The 21,417-nt window shown below is 41.9% G+C and overlaps 2 protein-coding genes across 5 annotated transcripts in view; one reads left to right on the forward strand and one right to left on the reverse strand.

Moving 5' to 3' along the window:
- The window catches only part of ANTXR1 (ANTXR cell adhesion molecule 1), a 226,771-nt gene extending 223,548 nt beyond the window's left edge, over positions 1 to 3,223 (reverse strand). For 3 of the 4 annotated variants that reach the window (XR_012120811.1, XM_037022145.2, XM_073212205.1), the window contains exon 1: positions 2,679 to 3,220. Coding sequence is in view for 3 of the 4 variants with exons in the window: in XM_037022145.2 (XP_036878040.1) it covers positions 2,679 to 2,830 (152 nt within the window). In the remaining variant the exon portion in view is untranslated. Of the gene's footprint in view, positions 1 to 2,678 lie in introns of all 4 variants that reach the window. The other variant, XM_073212208.1, reaches the window with a different exon arrangement.
- GKN2 (gastrokine 2) overlaps positions 1 to 21,417 on the forward strand; it is a 92,106-nt gene that overhangs the window by 32,119 nt on the left and 38,570 nt on the right. The gene's annotated exons all lie outside the window — the stretch shown is intronic.

Here is a 21,417-nt window from a genome sequence, read left to right on the forward strand (position 1 = left end):
TCTGCACCATCTAATATGCTAGCCACATGTGGCTATTTAAGTTTAAATTAGTTAAACAAAATAAAAAGTTCACTTCCTTAACTGCACTAGCCACATTTCAAGTGTGCAATAGCTACATATGGCTAGTACCACAGCAGCCGCGTACCAGCTGCACTGAACAGTCCAGAACGTGTCCATCATACCAGAAAGTTCTATGAGACATCACGAGTCTAGAAAGACTGCAACAATTTGCATTTTCCTTAGTAGGATATGACAGTGCCTACTTCCCACAAGTTGGCCAATACTGAATAATGAAATTCTTTAAAAATCTTTGGCTAGTAAAATTACATCTTCCTTGATTTTTTTCATTTCTTTAGTTACTAGCGAAGTTGAGATTTTTTTATTGTTTATTGGCTTACATAGTTTTTGTGTGAATTATTTGTGTAGTCAGCCTATTTTCTATTGGCATGGTCTTTTAAACTGCTTTTTAGGGTTTAAAAGATTAGGGTTAATCTTTAAAAAGTAATCTATGTTGCAAAACTTTCTATAATTTATTATCTTTTATTTATGGTACTTTTCACTTACAGTAGTGTGAAATTTTAATGTATTTAAATCTTTTCCTAGTTTTATTGTTTCTATGCTGTTTAAAAAGCTCTAAACCCAAGACTACAGTGATATTCATGTAAATTTTCTTCTTAGTTTTTCCATCATTTCATTTTGAACACTTAAATTTTCAATCCTTCTGGTTATTTTTTCTGGATATTTATCTGAAAATAAAATCCTTCTGGAATTTATTTTGGTGTGTGGTCTAAAATATAAATCTAACCTTTTCTTTTCCTATGTTACCAACCATTTGTCCAAGAATAATTTTTTAAAAATAACAAATTAATTCCCCACTGATTTGAACTTCCACTGAATGCTTACAAGTCCTTGGACCTAGTTCTAGATTTTTTTCTATTCTGTCTGCTATTCTTTGGCCTTTACCATCCCGTTTTAATTGATTTGCCTTATAATGCATTTTAATATCTGAAGGTATAAATATTTCTTCATTATTCTTTTCTAAAAAGAAGAAAAGAATTAGCTCTATTTACCAGATTTTTCCTTAAGATAAACCTTGAATCATTTTGTTAAATTCCTCTTACCACCAAAATAAGATCTTTCAGAACTTTGATTTAAAAGTTTAACTCAAATTAATTTGGGGAGAACTGATTATCTTTACAGTATGGAGTCAAGTCATCTCATTCAGGGACATAGTGATTCTGTCAGTTTTTCAAGACTTCCTGTATGTCCTTCTTAAATGCCTTTTTGGGGCGGAAAATGCACAATGATGGGGACCTCTGATTGTTTTCGGACATGGTTTCTGAATCTATGAGCTGGTGCTCCCAGCCACTAAAAGTAACAAAAGAAATTCCTTTTCTTAGTATTGGAGTGTATCGTCAGCATCTACCGTCTCATAAATCTGCAAGAAAGAGATCTCACTTTTTTCATCCAAAGAATCTGAAGTTCAAAACAGCATTTACGGAAAAATCAAACTCCAGGGGCAACTGCAAAGCACATTTGGTGTTTAGCTAGCCAGCTTATTTTGCAGGACTCTTTTTCCAACTCTCAAATACTTTCCAGTCTGTGAAATTCATCTCCCCACCACTGTAACAGCAAGCGCCTTTCCTGGCACTAGGGAGCTCGCACAGTTTTATTGAGCATGGATCTTCTCCGAGGGGGCTTTTTACTGCTGAAGTTGGTTTTTAGTAGATGGCACAAGGCTTCCTTGAATGGCTGTGGCTTGGCAAATCTAAGGGAATTTGGGAAGTATTTAATCGGTCAGAGTTCAGCTTGACCTTGAACACAGTCTTGAAGCCTAACCATTACGCACTTTCCTACGGAAACCAGGGCTCCTGCACCTCCCTGGTAGCCCACCAGTCAAATCACCAGGAACTTGAATTCGCCTGTCAGGGGTTCTCAAGACAAGGCGGAGGTAGTGGGAATTTACCCATAGGGGGACTTCTGGTAATGTCTAGAGACATTTTTGGTTGTCCCCACTGCGGGGCTGCAGGGTGGGGGAAGTTGGGGAGCAGGAAGGCAGAAGGGGGTGGTACTGGTATCTACTGGGTAAGAGGCCAGGGGTGCTGCTAACACCTTACAATGCACAGGACGGCCCCACAACACAGGATTCCCCAGCCTAAAAACTTAATAGGGCCAAGGTTGAGAAATCCGCCTTACAATTTCCCTAACTGCCCAGGCATCATGCATTATATCATTAGAAACAAAGTTAATGCATTATGTAAGACAGCGTTTTTAAAAACGAGACGATTGCCTTTAAAAAGCCCACGGCTCTCACTTTAGCTGAGCCTCATAGTTCTCCCTCTCGCACGCAAGCCTTTCTCTCCAGTTTCTAAAGCAAACAGGAAGGATTCACAGGAACGTAGTAGGTCAGCAGCATCCTCACAGTCTCTTGCACGCTCCTCGATCAGAGAGCAAGGCGCAGAAGTTTGTCCCCGGCAAGCAGCTACGCGGCTGCGGCCGGCGCAGCGCACCACAAGGATGCAGAGGCGCGCTCCCTCACAAAGGCGCAGCGCCGGGGCCGCGGTCCTTCTGGGGCCCGGGAGATGCGTGTCTGCCTCAAAGCGACCCTGCCAACAAGCCCAGCCCGAGGAAAACGCATCATCAGCCCAGCCTAGGAAGGAACAACTCACGGCACTTACTTGTCCAAAATGAAGTACAGGTCAAATCCCCCGTAGCAGGCTGGACCCCCTTCCTCTCTGCGTCCCCCTTGCCCGGCACAGATGAGCACGAAAGTGGCCAAAGAGAGACACTTGAAGCCAACGCCGAGGGCTTTCTGCTCCACGGAGGCCATGACCTGCAGCCCAGGGAGAGGGTAGGGTCCTCTGCTTCCCACGCTCCTCGAACTCGCCAGCACTCTCAGGGGCGCGCCATCCAAGGGGCCCTCCTCTCGGGCCCTTTATTCCCCCTCGCACTCCTGAAACTCCCCGGAAGCAATTGTCTGGAGGAGTTCAAGGTTTTCCTTCTGGTTTCCGCTTCGATTCTGTTTCTAGGTTTCAGGTTTCAAGAATCCCAATACTGTACTCCGCTTTTTTAAAGGGGCTGCTCCCGACTCGGGACCGCGGACAACTCGGGAGGCTGCGCTGAGGTTTTGCAGTTGAAGCAGTTCCGTCCGGACGGTTCTTTGCCCCAGATTTTAAATATTATGGTGTGGGTTTTCAAATTGTTCTTGCTTGGGGAAGCGCTTTGCCCTTTCTCCCTCCTGTCGCCCCCACCCCACCGCCTCCTTGTTTCGATGGGGAAAGAAAATTTAACAGGTGCCACCTTGTGGCCAAAAACGGCCAGAGCGCTCTTCGGCGGTTGCGGGAATGTGGCTGCGCGAGTTTTCTTATTCCTTACTTTTTCTCTTGCAGCTTCCCCTTATTTTCCCATTATTTCTTCCCCGTTCCTTGCTCTCTCTTGTTCTCTAAGCTTTTTATCTCTGACCTTTCCTCTCCTATTCTACGTCTGCTGATAAGGTCTCCGCAAACATTTGATGAGAACTTAACTTCCTCCAAGCACCGCGGGTCAGAATCAAGGCTGGGAATAAGCCATTGTGCAATGAAGTAGCAAAGAACTGGCTGTTTGTAATCGGAATCATCCAAGTGATTTTACCGTTACTGTTAGCACAGATCATAAAAGAGATTATCGGTCCAGTTATGTGGTGGAGAATAGCATAAACACTCCCAATGGAAAGGTTGCTCCCGGCATGGAACAGATGAGCATTCTAGATTGTCTCCATCTCCAGATTTTAGAGATTCTGTGATAAATTCTCTTCAGCCTGTGCACTTTGACTTTTTTCACCCTACCTTTGATTTAGGACAAAGGAAGTAAACAGCTTACAAGAGTATGGACCTTCCAAACAGTTTGGGACTGGCAGGGAAGTCTTGTGTTAGCCTTTCTAAAGTGAGTGATCCTCTTTAGAGTGGCCTCTGAGCCCAGGTTCCAGAAGGAGCTCAGTTTTACGTTCCTGTGCCTCCACTTGGGGAGTCCCCAGTGCACACTCGAGCTCCATTTTCCAGGTCTATTTCTCTAGTACACGTCTTCCCCTCCACCCGTGAGCCTCTAAACCCCCTATTCCCTTTTGTGACCCTCCATGGTAGTTCCCCCTATTGTGTGTACTGTGGAATCCTAGTGTCTTGTAATGCCCCATTAAACACTCATTTTGCTATTTGGAGATTCATAAAGCATTGCACTAGCCTGCCTCCAGAATAATCCCCAGCATTCTCATCTTCTGGTATCTCATGTCCCCTCTTCCATGCACATACTGAATAATGCATATCTGTAATTAATAACATATTGCAGAAATGATGGTATATGATTTCTGAGGCTAGGTCATAAAAGATATTGTGTTTTCCTCCTTGCTTTCTTGGATAACTTGCTCTGGGGAGCCCACTGCCATGCCATGAGGTCACTCAAGCAGCCCTATGGAGGTTTCATGTGGTAAGAAACTGAGATGCCCTGCTGACAGTCAGCATTAATTTGCCCATTGTGTGAATGACCTTTCTTGAAAGGTGGATCCTCCAGCCCCAGTCAAGCCTTCAGATGACTGCAGTCCTGGCCAAAATCTTGAGTGCAGTCTCATGAGAGACCCCAAGCCAAAACCACCCAGCTAAATCAATCCCAGATTCCTGACCCACAGTAATTATGAGATTATGAATGTTTGTTAGTTTTTTAAGCTTCTAATCTTGGGGGTAATTTGTTATGCAATAATAGATAGCTAACAAACACCTATTATCATGTTAACGTTTGGAGAATTTCTTTGGGAAAAAAAAATTGTGTAACTGTATTTCCCAGACTTACTATACTGTGAAACTGTTCTTTTTACATAGCATCCATTAACACCACACTGTGGGAATTACTGCTCTCAGGAAAGAATAACTGGAAGGGGAGATTAAAATACTCTGACCTGTCCCAGTCTTCCTTTTCCATACCTCTCCTCTCCCCAAAGGATTGAAAAGTCATTCTGGTCCCATTGCAACTCTATGATGAAAAAGAAGATAATCTGTAGAAGTTAAGTGGGTAAATGAAAGCAGGAAAACGAGGAGGAATTAATTAGGAAGGGAAAGGAATATGAGAGAAGAAAATGCAGTGGCAAGAACATTTGTGGGTGACAGGTTGGCAAGGAATAGAAAAAGACTTGAATGTTCAAAAAGATTTGGGGGACAGGAAGAGTCGGGGGGGCATTAAGAAAACCTCTCATCACCATGCCTTTAGGTCCTTTAGAGTTTGGGTGACGAAGGAATGTCTTGAGAGCTTTGCAGACAAAACAGTTTAGAAAGCTAGTCTGGAAGGGATCCAGGAGTGTCCTGTTGGAGCTCTTCTAAGTGACAGGCACTATTATTAAAGATAGATGAGAGCACAGCTCCTAGATGGGGAAGGAAATTCAGTATGAAACAAGCAATGGGGAAAGAGAGAGAGTGGAAGAGGCTCTCCTGGGACCAAGATGATGCCTTGTTGGGTAGAGAGGTATTTAGAGGAGTTCAGACACATGAGTATTCCAGCTGCCTCTGCCTTTCTCCCAATATTCTAGAAAGAGATCTGCTAATACAAGCTGACCATCACTAGATCTTAAAGTGGCTCAAGCTTCCTTTCCCTCTAGTCCAGAGAAATCCATTTCAGGCACCTCTTCCAAATCAGAGAGTTTTGTGTCAGCCTTACTCACAATGGGTAGATGTCCTCCAAATATTCCTACAAAGTGAACTCAACATTGAGCTATGGAGATATGGTTATTCCAAGGGAAGGATGAAGTAAAATGAAGATATCAAGAGTCAATAACAGGGGTAAATGAAGCCCTGGTATGACTGCAACATGGTGGGTCAGTGGGTCTGCAAGAGGAGACAGGTCAGGTTCTTTGAATTCGCAATGTTTTCCTTTGGTTGTTGAGATGTAGCAGTCTTATAGTTAGTGCATGTAGGGAAATGGGGGAGGTGGATTTCCAAGATTAATTTCACATCTAAGAGACATCTGAGTATCAAGATCCCCTTATGCAAAGGTTACAGTTTTCTTGAAGGAACTCTCAATGCTGTGGTTGGACTGAGGGTGTCCAGGTTCCTAATCCCTTCCAAGGACCTGTTCTGGAGGAGACTGGTTGGCCTTCTCAAAGTCCATAGAGATAGATATGTGAGGTTTGGAAGGAACTCCTCTGCCTTTCAAACTCAAGTAGGTGGAAAAATGATATAAATGGTGATATTGGAGCTAATGTTTAGATGTTTCTGGAGTTGGGGAAGCACAGGGGCAAATTATTCATGCATGTGGAAGTGTTTGAATGATAACTTGGAAGCCAAGACAGGGAAGAGCTTCTTGGAGGAAGAAGCAGTCAACAGTGTCACATGTTGTGGAAGTCAAGAGGGTAAACCATGAGAAAACCCCATTGATTTGACATAATTGTCAATGTGTCGCCAAGAAGCATTCCAGTAGAATAATGAAGAGGGACATCAGACTGCACTGAGTTCCTAGGGAGGGGAAACTTAAGGCTTTAGTTCTGCACTACTCATGTACCTGAAATTTCCAGACTTCCTTCTTTGAGATAGAAGTTGTTAAATATGACTTCCCTGTCTACCAGCCTCCAGTAATTCACTCTCCCTCACTTGCCCCACCTCCTTCCAACATATATGGCTGAGCCCCTTTTGCTAAGCTGTCAAAATAAAGTTTGTTATCTTGACAACATTGCTATTTTACCTCCCAAGAATCTCAATGGGCACTTGAGCATCATTTGGCTAGGTTCTTAACAAAGGTTCTGAAAAATGCTCCAGAAAACAAAGATTATGCAAGAAAACCCTGGAAAATTTTTCCACCAATGGGTCCAGTGTTTGCCAAGTTCTTGGAGGTTCCTCTGATCCTTGGCCTTTGATGACACCCCAGAGCTTCTTAAAACAAAATTTAGTGTAGTGAAAATGGTCTCTTTTTATTCTCATGAGATATCCTTTATGCTTGTGCTGCATAGGACCACCACACAAATGTTAGAAGAGCATTCCCAGAAGCAATTTATCATCTAGAACCACAGTTTCTTAAATAATGGCTTTTAGCCAAAGCAAAGGTACTAATAATAACTAGCCCTGGGGCAGAACCATAGTCTATAGGAAGATACCCTGCTGTCATCCCATAGACCAGGTCATTCGCAACCTTGGCCCAGAAACAGTCAAAGCTTTGTTGAACTCCATAAGTATTCAATCAATTAATAACCCTACCCAAAGCCCAGCACAGTCTAACTTGAAAATCAGTTCAGTCCGATACATCCCTTGATTTTAGGCCATCCCATTACATCCTAAAATCTTGTTGACAACCATGCAAATGCAGAAATAGAACTTATTCCACACAGCTCCAACCCAACTCCAATCAACCCAAAGCCCTGAAAAAAAAGGAGCCATTTGCATATATCAGCCAATGTCATCCCAAAGACAGATCCTGCTTAATGTGGTTCACAATCCAGCTCAGTTAAGCCCACAGACCATCACAGCCCATGCTGAGCAACACCCAAGCCCAGCATGAGAATCACCAGCCACTCTTAACCCAATCCAGCTAAAGTCTAACCAAAGCTCAAAGTATAGCACAGGAAGCCTTATGAAGACTCATTCCTACAGGATTCAGCCAAGAGAAAAATCCATAATTCATACCAGTATATCCTAAAAAATCCATCCCCAGTACAGATTCAAAACCTTGCTGAAAAAAACATTCATTTCATCTAGAACAGGGACCAGGCCAACCCAACCCAGAACCCAGATGAGAGATCAAATGGCCAGTATGATTCAGCTTACTGACAAGCCCAGACAGATGCCCAGTGGAAGACTGCATCAGACAACTCAAGGCCAGCACAAAGCTAAGCACAAGACCAACTGAGCCACTTGCTGCCCAATTCTGCTCAACCCTGGTATATTTAAACATATTCAAGACCAAGTCTTAGGCGGAGACCAGGCCAGTTTCCAACTTAAGATGCTGGAAGAAATCTACCTAGTCTGTCAAACCCATTACTTCTCAGTAGTTTTACTAATGTGTCTAAGCCCCAAACCAGAGAGACCAAGGTTCTCAAGGTGTGTAAACACACATATGTGGATGAGGCTGTATGGAAGGGGGAAGTGAAGGTGGGGGCCAAGAGGCTCACTCACTTTGGAGTAAGCAATGGAGATTTTTCAAGATACATGTATCTGTAGACTATCAGAAATGAATGTGGGGGTTACACAGCACATGCACTTTAATACAGCCTTACAATAGCCAATTTCTTCTCTCTCTCTGCTTCATACCCTCTTTTTTGGTGATATCTGTTGAAGTAGGTAGATGTAATGTTAATTGCCACAAGTTGTTTGAATACTAGGCAGGACAGCACGTAATTGCATAGCAGCTATTTAGGGCAATACACAGCTCTGCCATTACTAACTGGGTTGCATTACTAAGAAGACATGACCTGTCCATAACAGCTTCCCATCAGCAAAATGGAGATAATAATATCACCTGCCTCATTGGGTTGTTGTGTGATTTCTAGAGAGAATGTATGTCACCTGTAGAACCTCAGGAAGCACAAAATAAATGTTGGCTTTTATTGTTATTGGGGAATTCTGGCAAATTGCATGTGAATTTCTTGTAGAGATGAGAAGAATACATTTACAAAAACCACTTTCAGATTGTTTGATTTTCTACAATCAGAGAAACAAAGCTGTTTCTATACCACAGGCATTTGCTTTATCAAGATTGGGAAATGCAGAGATGAAGATTCTAGCTCATCCAGGAACTAATGGGAATTGATGGTTTCCTAGGGCATGCAGAAAACAAATAGAAAATGTGCTTTGGGGCTATCAATAACCTTTTGGCTGCAGTGCTATTTCTGTTAGCCAAGAATGCTGGATAGCTAAACTCTAAAAAAATATCTGAGTAAATGGTTATAATCAGTGAAGCTTCCTTCTGATACTGATTTTTTGAGATCTAGCAATCCATAGGAAAAAATATTTTATTATTTTTCCTTATTAACTCATTCATTCACTCAATGATAGTTTTTTGGATACCTACTACAGGGCAGACCCTGTGCTTACACTGAAGATACAAAGATGAATACAGACCTTGCAGAGTTGGTCTGGGAGAGTTAGTTGGGAAACATAAATGCATAACCAGGTATTGGTACAACAGTGTGGTTAACCTGACTTCCAGAGGACACTCAACCAGTTCCCTTCACCCCACCAGGCCAATTCCAAGATTTTTCAAGATACATATATCTGTAGACTTGATACACATATCAAGATACAGAAGCAGGTCTGGTATAAGGCAATCCTCAATGATACTCTGTTGGACCACAACTCTTATGGGATGACTTGTCCCAGGCTGTGAATGAGTTAAGACATGACAAACGTGTCTTCCTACTAGTAACAAGATACTCCTTTCCTGAGAAGATGTGCAAGTGATCAAGAAGGAACCCAAGGCAAAGAGACCGAGATCCGGACTACTGCAGTCACCTCCAGTTAGGTGAAAGAAACTCTCAGGGAGCCTGTCGCGTCTCGTAATCCATCATGGATCACCAGGGTTCAGAAGGCTTGGGGACAGAGATAGAGCCAGTAACAAGGTTTGCACTTACCTGGTGAGTCTGCCTCTGAGCATTGCTTCCTTAGGTAACTTCTTGGACAGAGCCAGGTTAGCTTCCTGGCATAAGTTTTTCAGGCTCAGTTTAGCATGTGTCCAGGATAGATGTCTAAGAAGCAGGCTCATCCTGGAATCTCAAATATGAGAGGATTTTCCCTTACTGTGGCCAAAGTAACAGTGGGGAAATCATATATCATTCACTGTGAAAGAGCCTTTGTATTCCCAGAGGTTGGTTCTCAAAGCTAGAGCAGACTCCTTTCAAAACAGGTGGAGCTCACAGGGTGTTCAGCACTGCTACCCAGGTTTCTTTTTCCTCTTAATTGTTTTTATCATCAAGGGTTAAGGACTGACCTGCAATGAAATCTTGACCATAGTTGTAAATGTAGGCACTTAAGAGTGGAGTTTAAGCCAAAGAAAAGAGTGGAGTTAATCAATAAACATAAAAACACTACAGGCTCCTACAGCCTAGGAAAATGACCACATTGGATTGAAATGGAGGAAAAACCCAGGAAGAAATAAAAACACACGCCCAGAACACTGACTTCTAGAAATCAGATTTGCTCAGAGGCAGGAGGAAAACCTCAGGTGAGAGATAGGAAAGTTTTATAATTTGGTGTCTAAAAAGAGAAACTATAAAACTAAAGTATGAGGGAGTTCTTCAAAAACTTAGTAAGTAATAGAATCAACGTAAAACACAGTTCTTGATGCAGTCAATTCAAAGACTGTGGGAAAGGGAAAGAAAAAAGAAAAACATCCCAAACCAGCAAACTCTATGCATATACAGTAACATTTTTGGAATACTGCTCCACATTTTGATAGTTCCCCATAAATCATGTTCTAACATAAAATTAAAACAACGACCACATTTTTTAGTCTTCATCTGCTCCAGCTCAGCTATATGCTGGTAGTCTTACAGTGTACTTTTAGCTGGATTACTTTCTCCCTCTCGGAAATGTCTCTTTCTTTTCTTCAAAGTTTACAGTATCCCTTCCTTCACTCTTAATTCATAGTGCTGCTTCATGTTAATTGGAAAATTAGAATCCAGAAGATTCTTACATATGTGTATCTTACACTTAGGGACGAAGCCTCCAGTAAGTGAAAAGAGTGATAGAAATGAGGGTCAAGAATGGAGTCCAGGGGAATACCAGCATTTTACAGAGCGTGGAAGAGAGAGAGGAGCAATGAAGGGAAATAACACATTCCTCGGAGGAAATAGTCATGAGCCTCAGTTGGGGTACAGAGGATGAGAAGTCAAGGATTAAAAACTGCTTGTTACATTTAGCAACTAGGATTTCCTTGGTGATGTTCATGAAAGGAGTTTGGTAGAGATGATGGTAGAAAAGAGAACATTCAGAAAGGAAAAGAAGAATTTTTAGAAATCAAATTGAAAAAACAGAATAAAGGGAAAATAATCTTGAAGACATTTTTTTTTTCAGGGAGTAGAGCAAAACACAAAAGCAAATTGAAATGAAAAGATGGGAAGAAAACATAAGCTAAATAATGAAGAAGGACAGGCGTTTCAGCAACATAATTAGAGAACAACAGAATTACAGAATGTGAGAACAGAGAAAATAAAGGGAAGAAATCATCACAAAGAAAATTTCCTAGAATGAAGGACATGAGTTTCTAGTTTGAACGGAGCCTCTGAGTCTCCAGAACAAGGGTTAAAAATAGACCTACTCTAAGCTCATTATTAAATTTCACAACATTTGGGACAGAGAAGGTTTCATAAGACTCTAAAGGAGAAATCAGGTCCCACAAAGAGGAAGAGGAATCAGAAGGGCCTTGGACTCCTTACCAGCAACACTGAAATCCAATAGACAGTGGAGCCTTTGGCTTCTGAAGAAAATTATTTATAACCCCAAATTTTATATATAGCCAAACTATCATTTGAAATGTCAGGCTAGAATAAGGCATGTTCAGACATGCAAGTGCTCAAGAAATTTACCTGCCACATGTGCTTTCTCAAAATGGTGCTGGAGAAACTCCACCAACATGAAGGAGCTAGTGCAAAAAGGAAGAACATGATGGTGAGGAAACAGAGCCCAACTGTGATGGCTAATTTTGTGTGTCAACTTGGCTAGCCTATAGGTGCTCAATTATTTGGTCAAACACCAGTCCAGATGTTGCTGTGAAGGAATTTTTTAGATGTGATTAACATTTAGATCAGTAGACTTAAGTAAAGCAGGTTACCCTTCATATTATGAACAGGCCTCATCCAATCAGCCAAAGGTCTGAAGAGAAAAGACTGAATTGCATTGAAAAAGAAGGATTTCTGCCTCCAGACGGTACCATCACCTCTTCCCTGGGTCTCCAGCCTGCTGGCTTGCTTTTTGCACATTTCAGACTGGCCAGTTCCCACAATTGCATAAGACAGTTTCTTAAAACAAATCTCTCTCCCTCCTTTTTCTACTTATATCATATTGGTTCCATTTCTCTGGAGAACCTAACTAGGGCACCACCTCAGGATAAAAGCAAAGAGAATTCTTAGGATGACAGCAAAGGGACATCCCAGCATGATGGCCATGCAGATGGTTGGTTGAAAATAGAGCAGCCCAGGTAGAAGGAGAATGAAGGTCTCCTGAAAGGACACTGCCAAGGGGGAAAAGAGAAATGGAGGGCTACTCTGATATGATTGACACAGGAGAACTAAATCTCACCTCTAAAATAGAAAGTCAATGGACAACATCTGAGGTTGATGAATCAAAACATATTGGTGTGGGCATATCACTCAGAAACATGGCAGTGCAGAAATGCCAGAAGAATTAGCTAAAATAGTTGAAAGGAACAAGGACTGGGAGCTGTGGAGAATGGTGGGGTAGGAAATGTTTCATGACATTTTGTTGTAAAAATACTAGACAATTTGACTTGTAAACTATGTTTTTATTAAGTAAAAATTTACATTTTTTTAAGATAGGAAGCTTCAGATTTTGCTAAAAATTCTGTCATATATATATATATATACATATATATACATATATTCTGGTCACACGTATATATATATATATATATATACGTGTGACCAGAATTCCCTTGGGGGTCATTGATGCTGTATTTGATTTCATGCAACAACTATGATTGAGACATTATTATCCTCATTTCGTGAATGAAAACCTGAGTCTTGGGGAGGTCAAATAATTTTCTTAAGAATTTTGTGCACCTATAAGCTGTAGAGCTGGGAGGCAGGCCTGTCGTCACTTGGGGAAGCTCTTTCTACCATGTGACCCTTTGAGACAGTGGGAAGGATGTTGACAAGTCTATAAGTGGGAAGATGAGGAGTAAAAGAAGTTTTGAGAGATTAAGTTTAAACATGATGATCCCTTCTGTCTAATTTTCACCAAAGTTCCTGGGAACTAGATTCCTTGGATTCCATTCATAGCATAGTGCTTGGCCTAACAAAGTACTAAGCTTTGACATTTCTTTATTCTATTGCCAGGACATTGGTTTTTGCATCATCAATTTGCAACCTACCTGCTTTAAATCACTGAAATGACTGTATCACGTTTAGTTAAGTGGACAATGAGACTTCTTTCTTTGACTTTTGTAAGGGTCAGAGGTCCTTGACCTCAACACAGGGTTGTTCTCTGTACCACAAAATGACTTCTGCAGAGCAGATGTACAAAGCAAGCAAACAGGGAGGAATCACTTGAGCAGAAGTGTTGTAATTGCATTTAGTTTTCAAGAATGTTGATGGGTTCCTGTGGACACCCTCACAGTCTGAAGGAGGAGGCATCAGGGGATGCTGAGATGCTGCCAGACCCAGGACCTTGTCTGCACTGTCAGACATTCACTCCAGCTTCAGAGGCCTGCCCATTGGCCTGCATTTTTCAGAGCCTGTAAGAGGTCAGTGCAGAGTTCTGAGGAATCAGATTCTCAGAGTGCCTCTTGAGTATGACCATAAGTATGTTTGGGGTCAAGGCTCATTGAAAGCCTAAGGGTCAATTCGGTCCATCTGAAGCTGAGTCTCTGAAGGAGGAGAGCTGGGGGAATATACATGCATACAGAACTCTGGACAACCACTCCCTCTCAGTCCCTGGAGGACTAACCCTGTGTGTGTCTACTTCTCCCTGAGTGACTGTCAAACTAATTCTATTTACTTCTCATACCACAGATACCCTCCCCATCTTGAAGTAAAATGGGCTGGAGAGGGAGCTGAGCCCACGCTTACCCTGTTGTCAGAGGGCTTTGACAGTGCTAGAAAGGGGAGGCAGGACCAGCACCAAGAGTGAACTGGGCTGGGTTTGAGGATGAATGGGCAGATTGTAAAGTGGCACATTCTGTCTGTGAGGATCCTAAATGGTTTCTGTGGCCAGTGGAGAGACTAACCTGGGCCAGTGTTCTGGTCACAACTACTATAAAATAAACCACTCCACAATGTAATAACTTTAACAGTAATTTGTTATTGTTTCTCATGGTTCTGTGGGTTGACTGGGGCTCATCTGGGCACCTCTCATTTTGTGGGGAGGTCCCGTGTGGTTGCAGCAAGATACAGTGATGATCTAAGGGATCAGTTGGGCTGGACATCCAGGATGGCCCATTCACACGGGTGGGAGCTCAGGTAGAATTTTTAATTGCAACATACATGTGCATCGTCCCTGGGTAGCTCAGTCTTTTTAAAGCTTGGTGGCTGGCTGCCCTGAGGAAATGGTCCGAGATGGAGCATCTCAAGGGAGTCAGGTAGGTGGCAAGTCATTTTATGTTTGACCCTTGGAAGTCTCAGAATGTCACTTCTGCTTCTATTAGTCAAAGAGAGTCACTAAGGCCAGCTTAGATCTGAAGGGAGAGAATTCAACTCTACTTTTTGTTATGGGGAAAATCATGACTACATAGTGAGGTAAAGATTTGATGGAGGCCATATTTCAGGAGTCTACTGCAGCCTGAAAGGACTTCAGCTGGCATCACAGTGGTGGGCCTGGAATGTATGGAATGGAATGAAACCAATGATCATTAAAAGCTTACTGTGTATCCATACCTTTACATGCATTATTACATTTAATTTTTCCAGCAATGCTGTAAATAAGTGTGGCAGATTGGTCTTTCAGTCCCAATTCTTCACTGTATCCTGGATCCACGCTCTTTGCCATGTAATTTCTCAGTGCCTCTCATGAGACATATGCAGGGGTTTACTTCCCTGTACCTTGACTTTTGGCTTGTCCCTGTGACTGACTGGTCCATGGGTGATGGTAGATACAGTGCAAATAGGGGCTTGAAATGTGCTTGCGTTGTTTCCGATCATGGTTGGCCATGCTCTCTGGCACTTTTGTCCTCTCCAGGAGAAGAGTTTTTCCCAGGAGGCACTGCCTTTTCCACCTGGAGCCCAGAATGAGGCACAATGAACAAACTGGAACCAGCTCGATTCATAGCTTGAAGCAGAGATGTTCCACTGAGCCCAGCCTAGGTCAGCCAATTCCCAGCTAGCTGACCACAGATGTGTGTGAAAATAAATGCTTACTATTGAATGCTGCCGAGATTCTGTGGTTGTGTGTCAATGTTGACTAATACAGCAGGCATTATTAGCTACTGTTTTTTCCCCTGAGTCCCTGAGCAGTGAACTAACTGACCTAAGGACCAGTTTTTGAATCCAGCTTTGCTTATTCTGGCACCCACAGTCTGCCACACTGGTACTACAGGAGACAGCTTAAGGTGGTGTGACCAAGTACCTGTACTGCCCTGATGGGCACAGGGTGGGGAGTTGGAGGAAACTAGTTTGTAGGGATCTAAGTAGGAAGGCGTCTCCCTGAACTGTCTCCCTAGGAAGTTCTTAGAGATTGCTGAGAATTTCATCTTGGGGTGTGGGGGCTGGGGAGGGGTGTTGCTGTACTGAGTTTTCTGAGCAATTTCCACCGAAGAGATGAACAGCTGAGGAGGGAGGTCCCATCTACAGAGCTCAAGCATGAAAGACAGCATTGTTGATTTGACTGCCTTGTGTGGCTGGTTAAAAGACTCAAAAGGCCCTGAGAGGGTGTTGAACTCTGTGTGAGTATGTGCACACATGTGCGTGGAAGATTGGGACTCTGTTCCCTACAGCTCTAACATTTGATACTCTTCACAATGAGATTAAACAAAGAAGTTGTGTCAAGACATAGCTCTTGACATTTATGCAAATTAAAGCTCTTTTCCATATCCCATGCTTGCTCTCTCAATGAATGATATTATGTGAATAAATGTGTGAGAGAAAGAAGCACTGGACTCAGAAAGAGCCAAACCCAAAGACCAGTCCTAGTACCCCAGCATTTGCTGCTCCCAGATTCTGAGTGGATCCTTTCACCTTGCTAAGGCTCAGTTTCCACATAGGCATCATGATAACCACTTCACACCATGAAGTGCCGGTCTGTTCGGTGTGTCTCTTCCTGGGCTCCAGGTGGAAGAGGTGATAACCTCTCTGGGAGAAACTCTTTTCATGGAGAGGACAAAGTGCCCCAATCACTTCACACCACAAGGATAAGAGAGCCTGGATGGAGCAATGTACACGGCATCTCAATGCTTGATGGGTGGGCAAATCCACATATTCCTAAATAAAAATTGTTAATCCACATCAACATGCAGACTAATGCTAGAAGGATGGTTGCTAATTTTCTTGTTTTTGCATTAAAAATTATTTAAAAATGCATGTGGGGCCTGCCTCTGTCATTATCTTGCTGTAGTCTGTCCAGGTCAAAGCTAATATGGCTGTTATCCACTGAAGCCAGGTAGGTCCTGTAGACAGAGACACCAGCAACTCAACAATTGTCCCTCCTGTCCCTCAGCTCCAGAGTCACCATGGGCCCATCACAGGTGCTGCTTCCATCCACCGGCCACCTGTCAGATGCTCAAAGCCCCTTGACAAGGCGCTGATGGGATCTGTTATTGACTCACCTTCCCCTCCAGCTCCTGGATGGCATTTAAAGCCTATATATTAACTCCCCTCTTCCATATGCCCTTTGAACCAAACAAACAGTACACCAGAAACTGAGAAGTTTTGTTACCTATGCTGTGATAAAGAATCAGATTGAGGGACGTACCAACCAGCTCATGATTCAAGCAAGAGAAGGAAATAGTTGCCTGAACAGCACATTGCTGGGACATAGAATAATGTCCCCTGGGGGCTGGAAGTGAAGGTAAGATGAGGGGGAGTTAGAGGAAGTCACATCTCTAATGCACACATGACTCGGGGGTGGGTCTATGCTGTCCTGGGAGCAGCAAACCCAGCTTACACTTCACTGGGATGGCTTGCAAGGTATTTCAACAACAGGGGTGTGACTGGAATTGCCATTCTAGGCAGGGAAGGGGCAGGTGCCCAAGCTCACTACACCTATCAACACCTAGGAAGGGAATACTCGGCACTCTATGGATATTCCCCATATGGAGACCTCCTCTGGCCAGATCCAACCTGATGCCAGTTCTGCTGTGTCCAGAAGAGCAGGTGAAGGAGCAGAGGGCAGTTGCCATGGGGCAAAGCCTGACTCTGCCAGCTACTTCAGGATTCTTAAGAGTAAAAGGCAGAGTCTGATGGTCTTTCACACTCATTCCCATCAAATAAAGAAAACAGGTGTTTCAGTTGCTTCAATGGTCTCCTAACTAGGGAATCCTATTAATTAGACGATCCAGCTAACTTCAGGCAGTGTGAAACATAGAAAGAAAGTCTTGTGTCCAGTGCTAAGGCTCTGTTATGGGGGTCCCTCCCGACTATTCACAGACATCATATAGCAAGCAAAGTAAATAAAACACTTTAGAAAACTGTAAGGGAATTTTGTCAAAATTAATTTTGAGAAGGGCTAAGGACATTTTGAAGGATACGTTGGTAACAGCTCAGTTGGCTTATAGCACATGCCATGAAGATTTGTCCTGTGTCCTATGTGACTGTTTATAATCTTCAGAGTCCAGATACTAATTTGCTTTTAACATAAAGAGACTTTGTAATTTTGCAGTTACAAACCTTTTAGGAATGCATGTAGATAGAGGGAAAGACAGTATTTCCTTAGTTTAGAACTCTATCAGGAATTTTTGGTCATTTCAGAAAGATTGTGTCACCAGCACAGCACAGCTCATGATATTTACCTTATTGGTAGCAGATGCTTACATGAGCCTGCATTTCATGGTGATTCTACATCCAGGTGCAACCACTCAAATATTGAAGTTTTTCATATTCTATTTTTGTGTATTTCATCTGTTAAAAACTGATACATCTGATAAGGTCTCTTCCCTTTTGTAGCTTTGCTGGTTTCTTTCGACATTTCTGACAGTATACATTTCCAAAGTCTGTATTTCCAAAAATATATACTTTGAATCTATGTAATTTGGTATATAAAGTTTATGACCGTTAGGTCTTTAATGCAGATAGATTGATTTGTCATCACAAAAGACTCCTATTATTTTATTTACTGATTTTGCTGTAAGTTGTACTTTTTTGACAGTGTTACCACTCTGATTGTATTATTTATTTAAAATGTACTATATATCCTTGTCAATTTATTTTCACATGTTCAGTATTTCTTTTTAGTTTCCTCTTAACCAGGTGATCAATGTGAACATCGTCAGTTATGGATTTTTAAACGAACTCTTGAGTCCTTATCTTTTAATAAGATAGTCTAATGTGGTCACTTTAAAAACTTTTATTCTGAAGTGATTTTAAATTTATAGAGGAGTTGTGAAGATAGTACAGTGAGGTCCTATATGCTGCTCACCTAGCTTCCTCTAACATGAATGAACATCCTAAGCATGGCACAATGATCAAAACTGTGATATTAATGTTAAGACACTATCAAGAAGATGATATTAAACCCTTTAAGAAACTAACCCTGTTACAATATTATTAATTCTCCTACAGACTTTATTTGAATTTTATCATTTTTTTCATTAATATCCCCCTTTGACTCTAGGGCACCACACTGCATTTAGCCATCACATCTCCTTAGTCCCCTGCAATCAGTGACAGGGTCCCAGTCTCCTCATAGTAGGTTGACTTGGATCTTCCAGAGTTACATCCAAGGCCCAGCCTCTGGTACCTGTGGATATGAACCTATTTGGAAGGTCTTTGCAGGTGTAGTTAAGGTTAAAAGCCTCAGGGTAAGGTCATCTTGGATTTAGGGCGGGCCCTGAGTCCAGTGACCAGTGTCTTGGCGAAAGAGAGGAGAGGAGGATTTGAGATACAAAGACATGTAAGGATGAAGGCTGTGTGAAGATGAAGGCAGAGAATGGAGCAATGCTGTCACAGGAACACAGAGCTATCAGAAGCTGGAAGAGGCAGGGAAGGGGTTTTCCCACAGCCTTTGGAAGGAGTGCAAGTTTACTTTTAGTGACACTCTAGTTTCAGACTCCAAAATTATGAAAGTATAAACATCTGCTATTTGAAGCCCCCAAGTTTACAGTAGCTTGTAATGGCAGCCCTGAAAAACCAATACAAGGACCTTGACACTTTTGAAGAATACGATCAGATATTTTGCAAAATGTCATTAGTCTGGATTTGTCTGATGGTTTTTCCTGATTATGCTGGGGTTATGGATTTGGAGGAAAACACCAGAGAGGTGAAGGACATGTATCAGAGGCTGTGTGATATCAGCATAACTGGCGATGTTCACATTGATCACCTGGTTAAGGTGGTGTCTGCTAGAATGAAGTTCCTATTTTCCCCCTTCATTCCCACACTCTATTGAGAAGCAGGTAATTGAGTCAACCTACACTTGAGGTGATGGAAGCAAGTTCCATCTTCTGTAACTTTACATTCTACTTTGAATTTTGGAGCTGACGCATATTCTTTTTAAATATACCAAGAATATACTCAAAAATTGTTTGTAGCCCAGGCAATGATTTATTTTAAAAGATCTCTCCAAATTCCAGTTAGTAGAAATTTCACAAGCCACATTCATTAGCAACAATGAAGTAAAAGTATAAATTAATAATAAAATCACAAATGATATATCAAAAAACAAATTCATGATACTGGGCTATAATATATATATATATATTTGATATCATTAATCTATAATTACATGAAGAACATTACTAGGCTCCCCCTTTCACCAAGTCTCTCCCACAAATCCCATTACAGTCACTGTCCATCAGCATAGTAAGATGCTGTAAAATCACTACTCGTCTTCTCTGTGTTGTACAGCCCTCCCTGTGCTCCCCACCCCCACATTATACATGCTAATCATAAGGCCCCCTTTCTTTTACCCCACCCTTATCCCACCCTTCCCACCCATCCTCCCCAGTACCTTTCCCTTTAGTAACTGTTAGTCCATTCTTGGGTTCTGTGATTCTGCTGCTGTTTTGTTCCTTCAGTTTTTCTTTGTTTTTATACTCCACATATGAGTGAAATCATTTGGTACTTATCTTTCTCCTCCTAGCTTACTTCACTGAGCATAATACCCTCTAGCTCCATCCATGTTGCAAATGGTAGGATTTTTCTCTTCTTATGGCTGAATAATATTCCATTGTGTATACGTACCACATCTTCTTTATCCAATCATCTACTGATGGACACTTAGGTGGCTTCCATTTCTTGGCTATTGTTAATAGTGTTGTGATATACATAGGGGTGCATCTGTCTTTTTCAAACTGGGCTGCTGCATTCTTAGGGTAAATTCCCAGAAGTGGACTTCCTGGGTCAAATGGTATTTCTATTTTGAGCATTTTGAGGAACCTCCATACTGCTTTCCACAATGGTTGAACTAATTTACATTCCCACCAGCTGTGTAGGAGGGTTCCCCTTACACCACAACCTCGCCAACATTTGTTGTTGTTTGTCTTTTGGGTGGTGGTGATCCTTACTGGTGTGAGGTGATATCTCATTGTGGTTTAATTTGCATTTCTCTGATGATTAGCGATGTGGAGCATCTTTTCATGTGTTTGTTGGCCATCTGAATTTCTTCTTTAGAGAACTGTCTATTCAGCTCCTCTGCCCATTTTTTAATTGGATTATTTGCTTTTTGTTTGTTGAGATGCATGAGCTCTTTATATATTTTGGATGTCAACTGTTTATTGGATCTGTCATTTATGAATATATTCTCCTGTACTGTAGGATACGTTTTTGTTCTACTGATGGTGTCCTTTGCTGTACAGAAGCTTTTCAGCTGGATATAGTCCCACTTGTTCATTTTTGTTTTTGTTTCCCTTGCCCAGGGAGATATGTTCATGAAGAAGTTGCTCACGTTTATGTCTAAGAGATTTTTGCCCATGTTTTTTTCTAGGAGTTTTATGGTTTCATGACTTACATTCAGGTCTTCGATCCATTTCAAATTTACTTTCATTTATGGGGTTAGACAGTGATCCAGTTTCATTCTCTTACATGTAGCTGTCCAGTTTTGCCAGCACTATCTGTTGAAGAGACTGTCATTTCCCCATTGTATGTCCATGCCTCCTTTATCATATATTAATTGACCATATATGTTTGGGTTAATGTCTGAAGTCTCTATTCTGTTCCACTGGTCTGTGGCTCTGTTCTTGTGTCAGTACCAAATTTTCTTGATTACTGTGGCTTTGTAGTAGAGCTTGAAGTTGGGGAGTGAGATCTCCCCCACTTTATTCTTCCTTCTCAGGATTGCTTTGGCTATTCGGGGTCTTTGGTTGTTCCATATGAATTTTTGAACTATTTGTTCCAGTTTGTTGAAGAATGCTGCTGGTAATTTGATAGGGATTGCATCAAATCTGTATATTGCTTTGGGAAGGATGGCCATTTTGACAATATTAATTCTTCCTAGCCAGGAGCATGGGATGAATTTCCATTTGTTAGTGACCTCTTTAATTTCTCTTAAGAGTGTCTTATAGTTTTCAGGGTATAGGTTTTTCACTTCCTTGGTTAGGTTTATTCCTAAGTATTTTATTCTTTTTGATGCTATTGTGAATGGAATTGTTTTCCTG

Source organism: Manis javanica, chromosome 1, assembly GCF_040802235.1.
Source record: "Manis javanica isolate MJ-LG chromosome 1, MJ_LKY, whole genome shotgun sequence".
In the NCBI taxonomy this organism is placed as follows: Eukaryota; Metazoa; Chordata; class Mammalia; order Pholidota; family Manidae; genus Manis; species Manis javanica.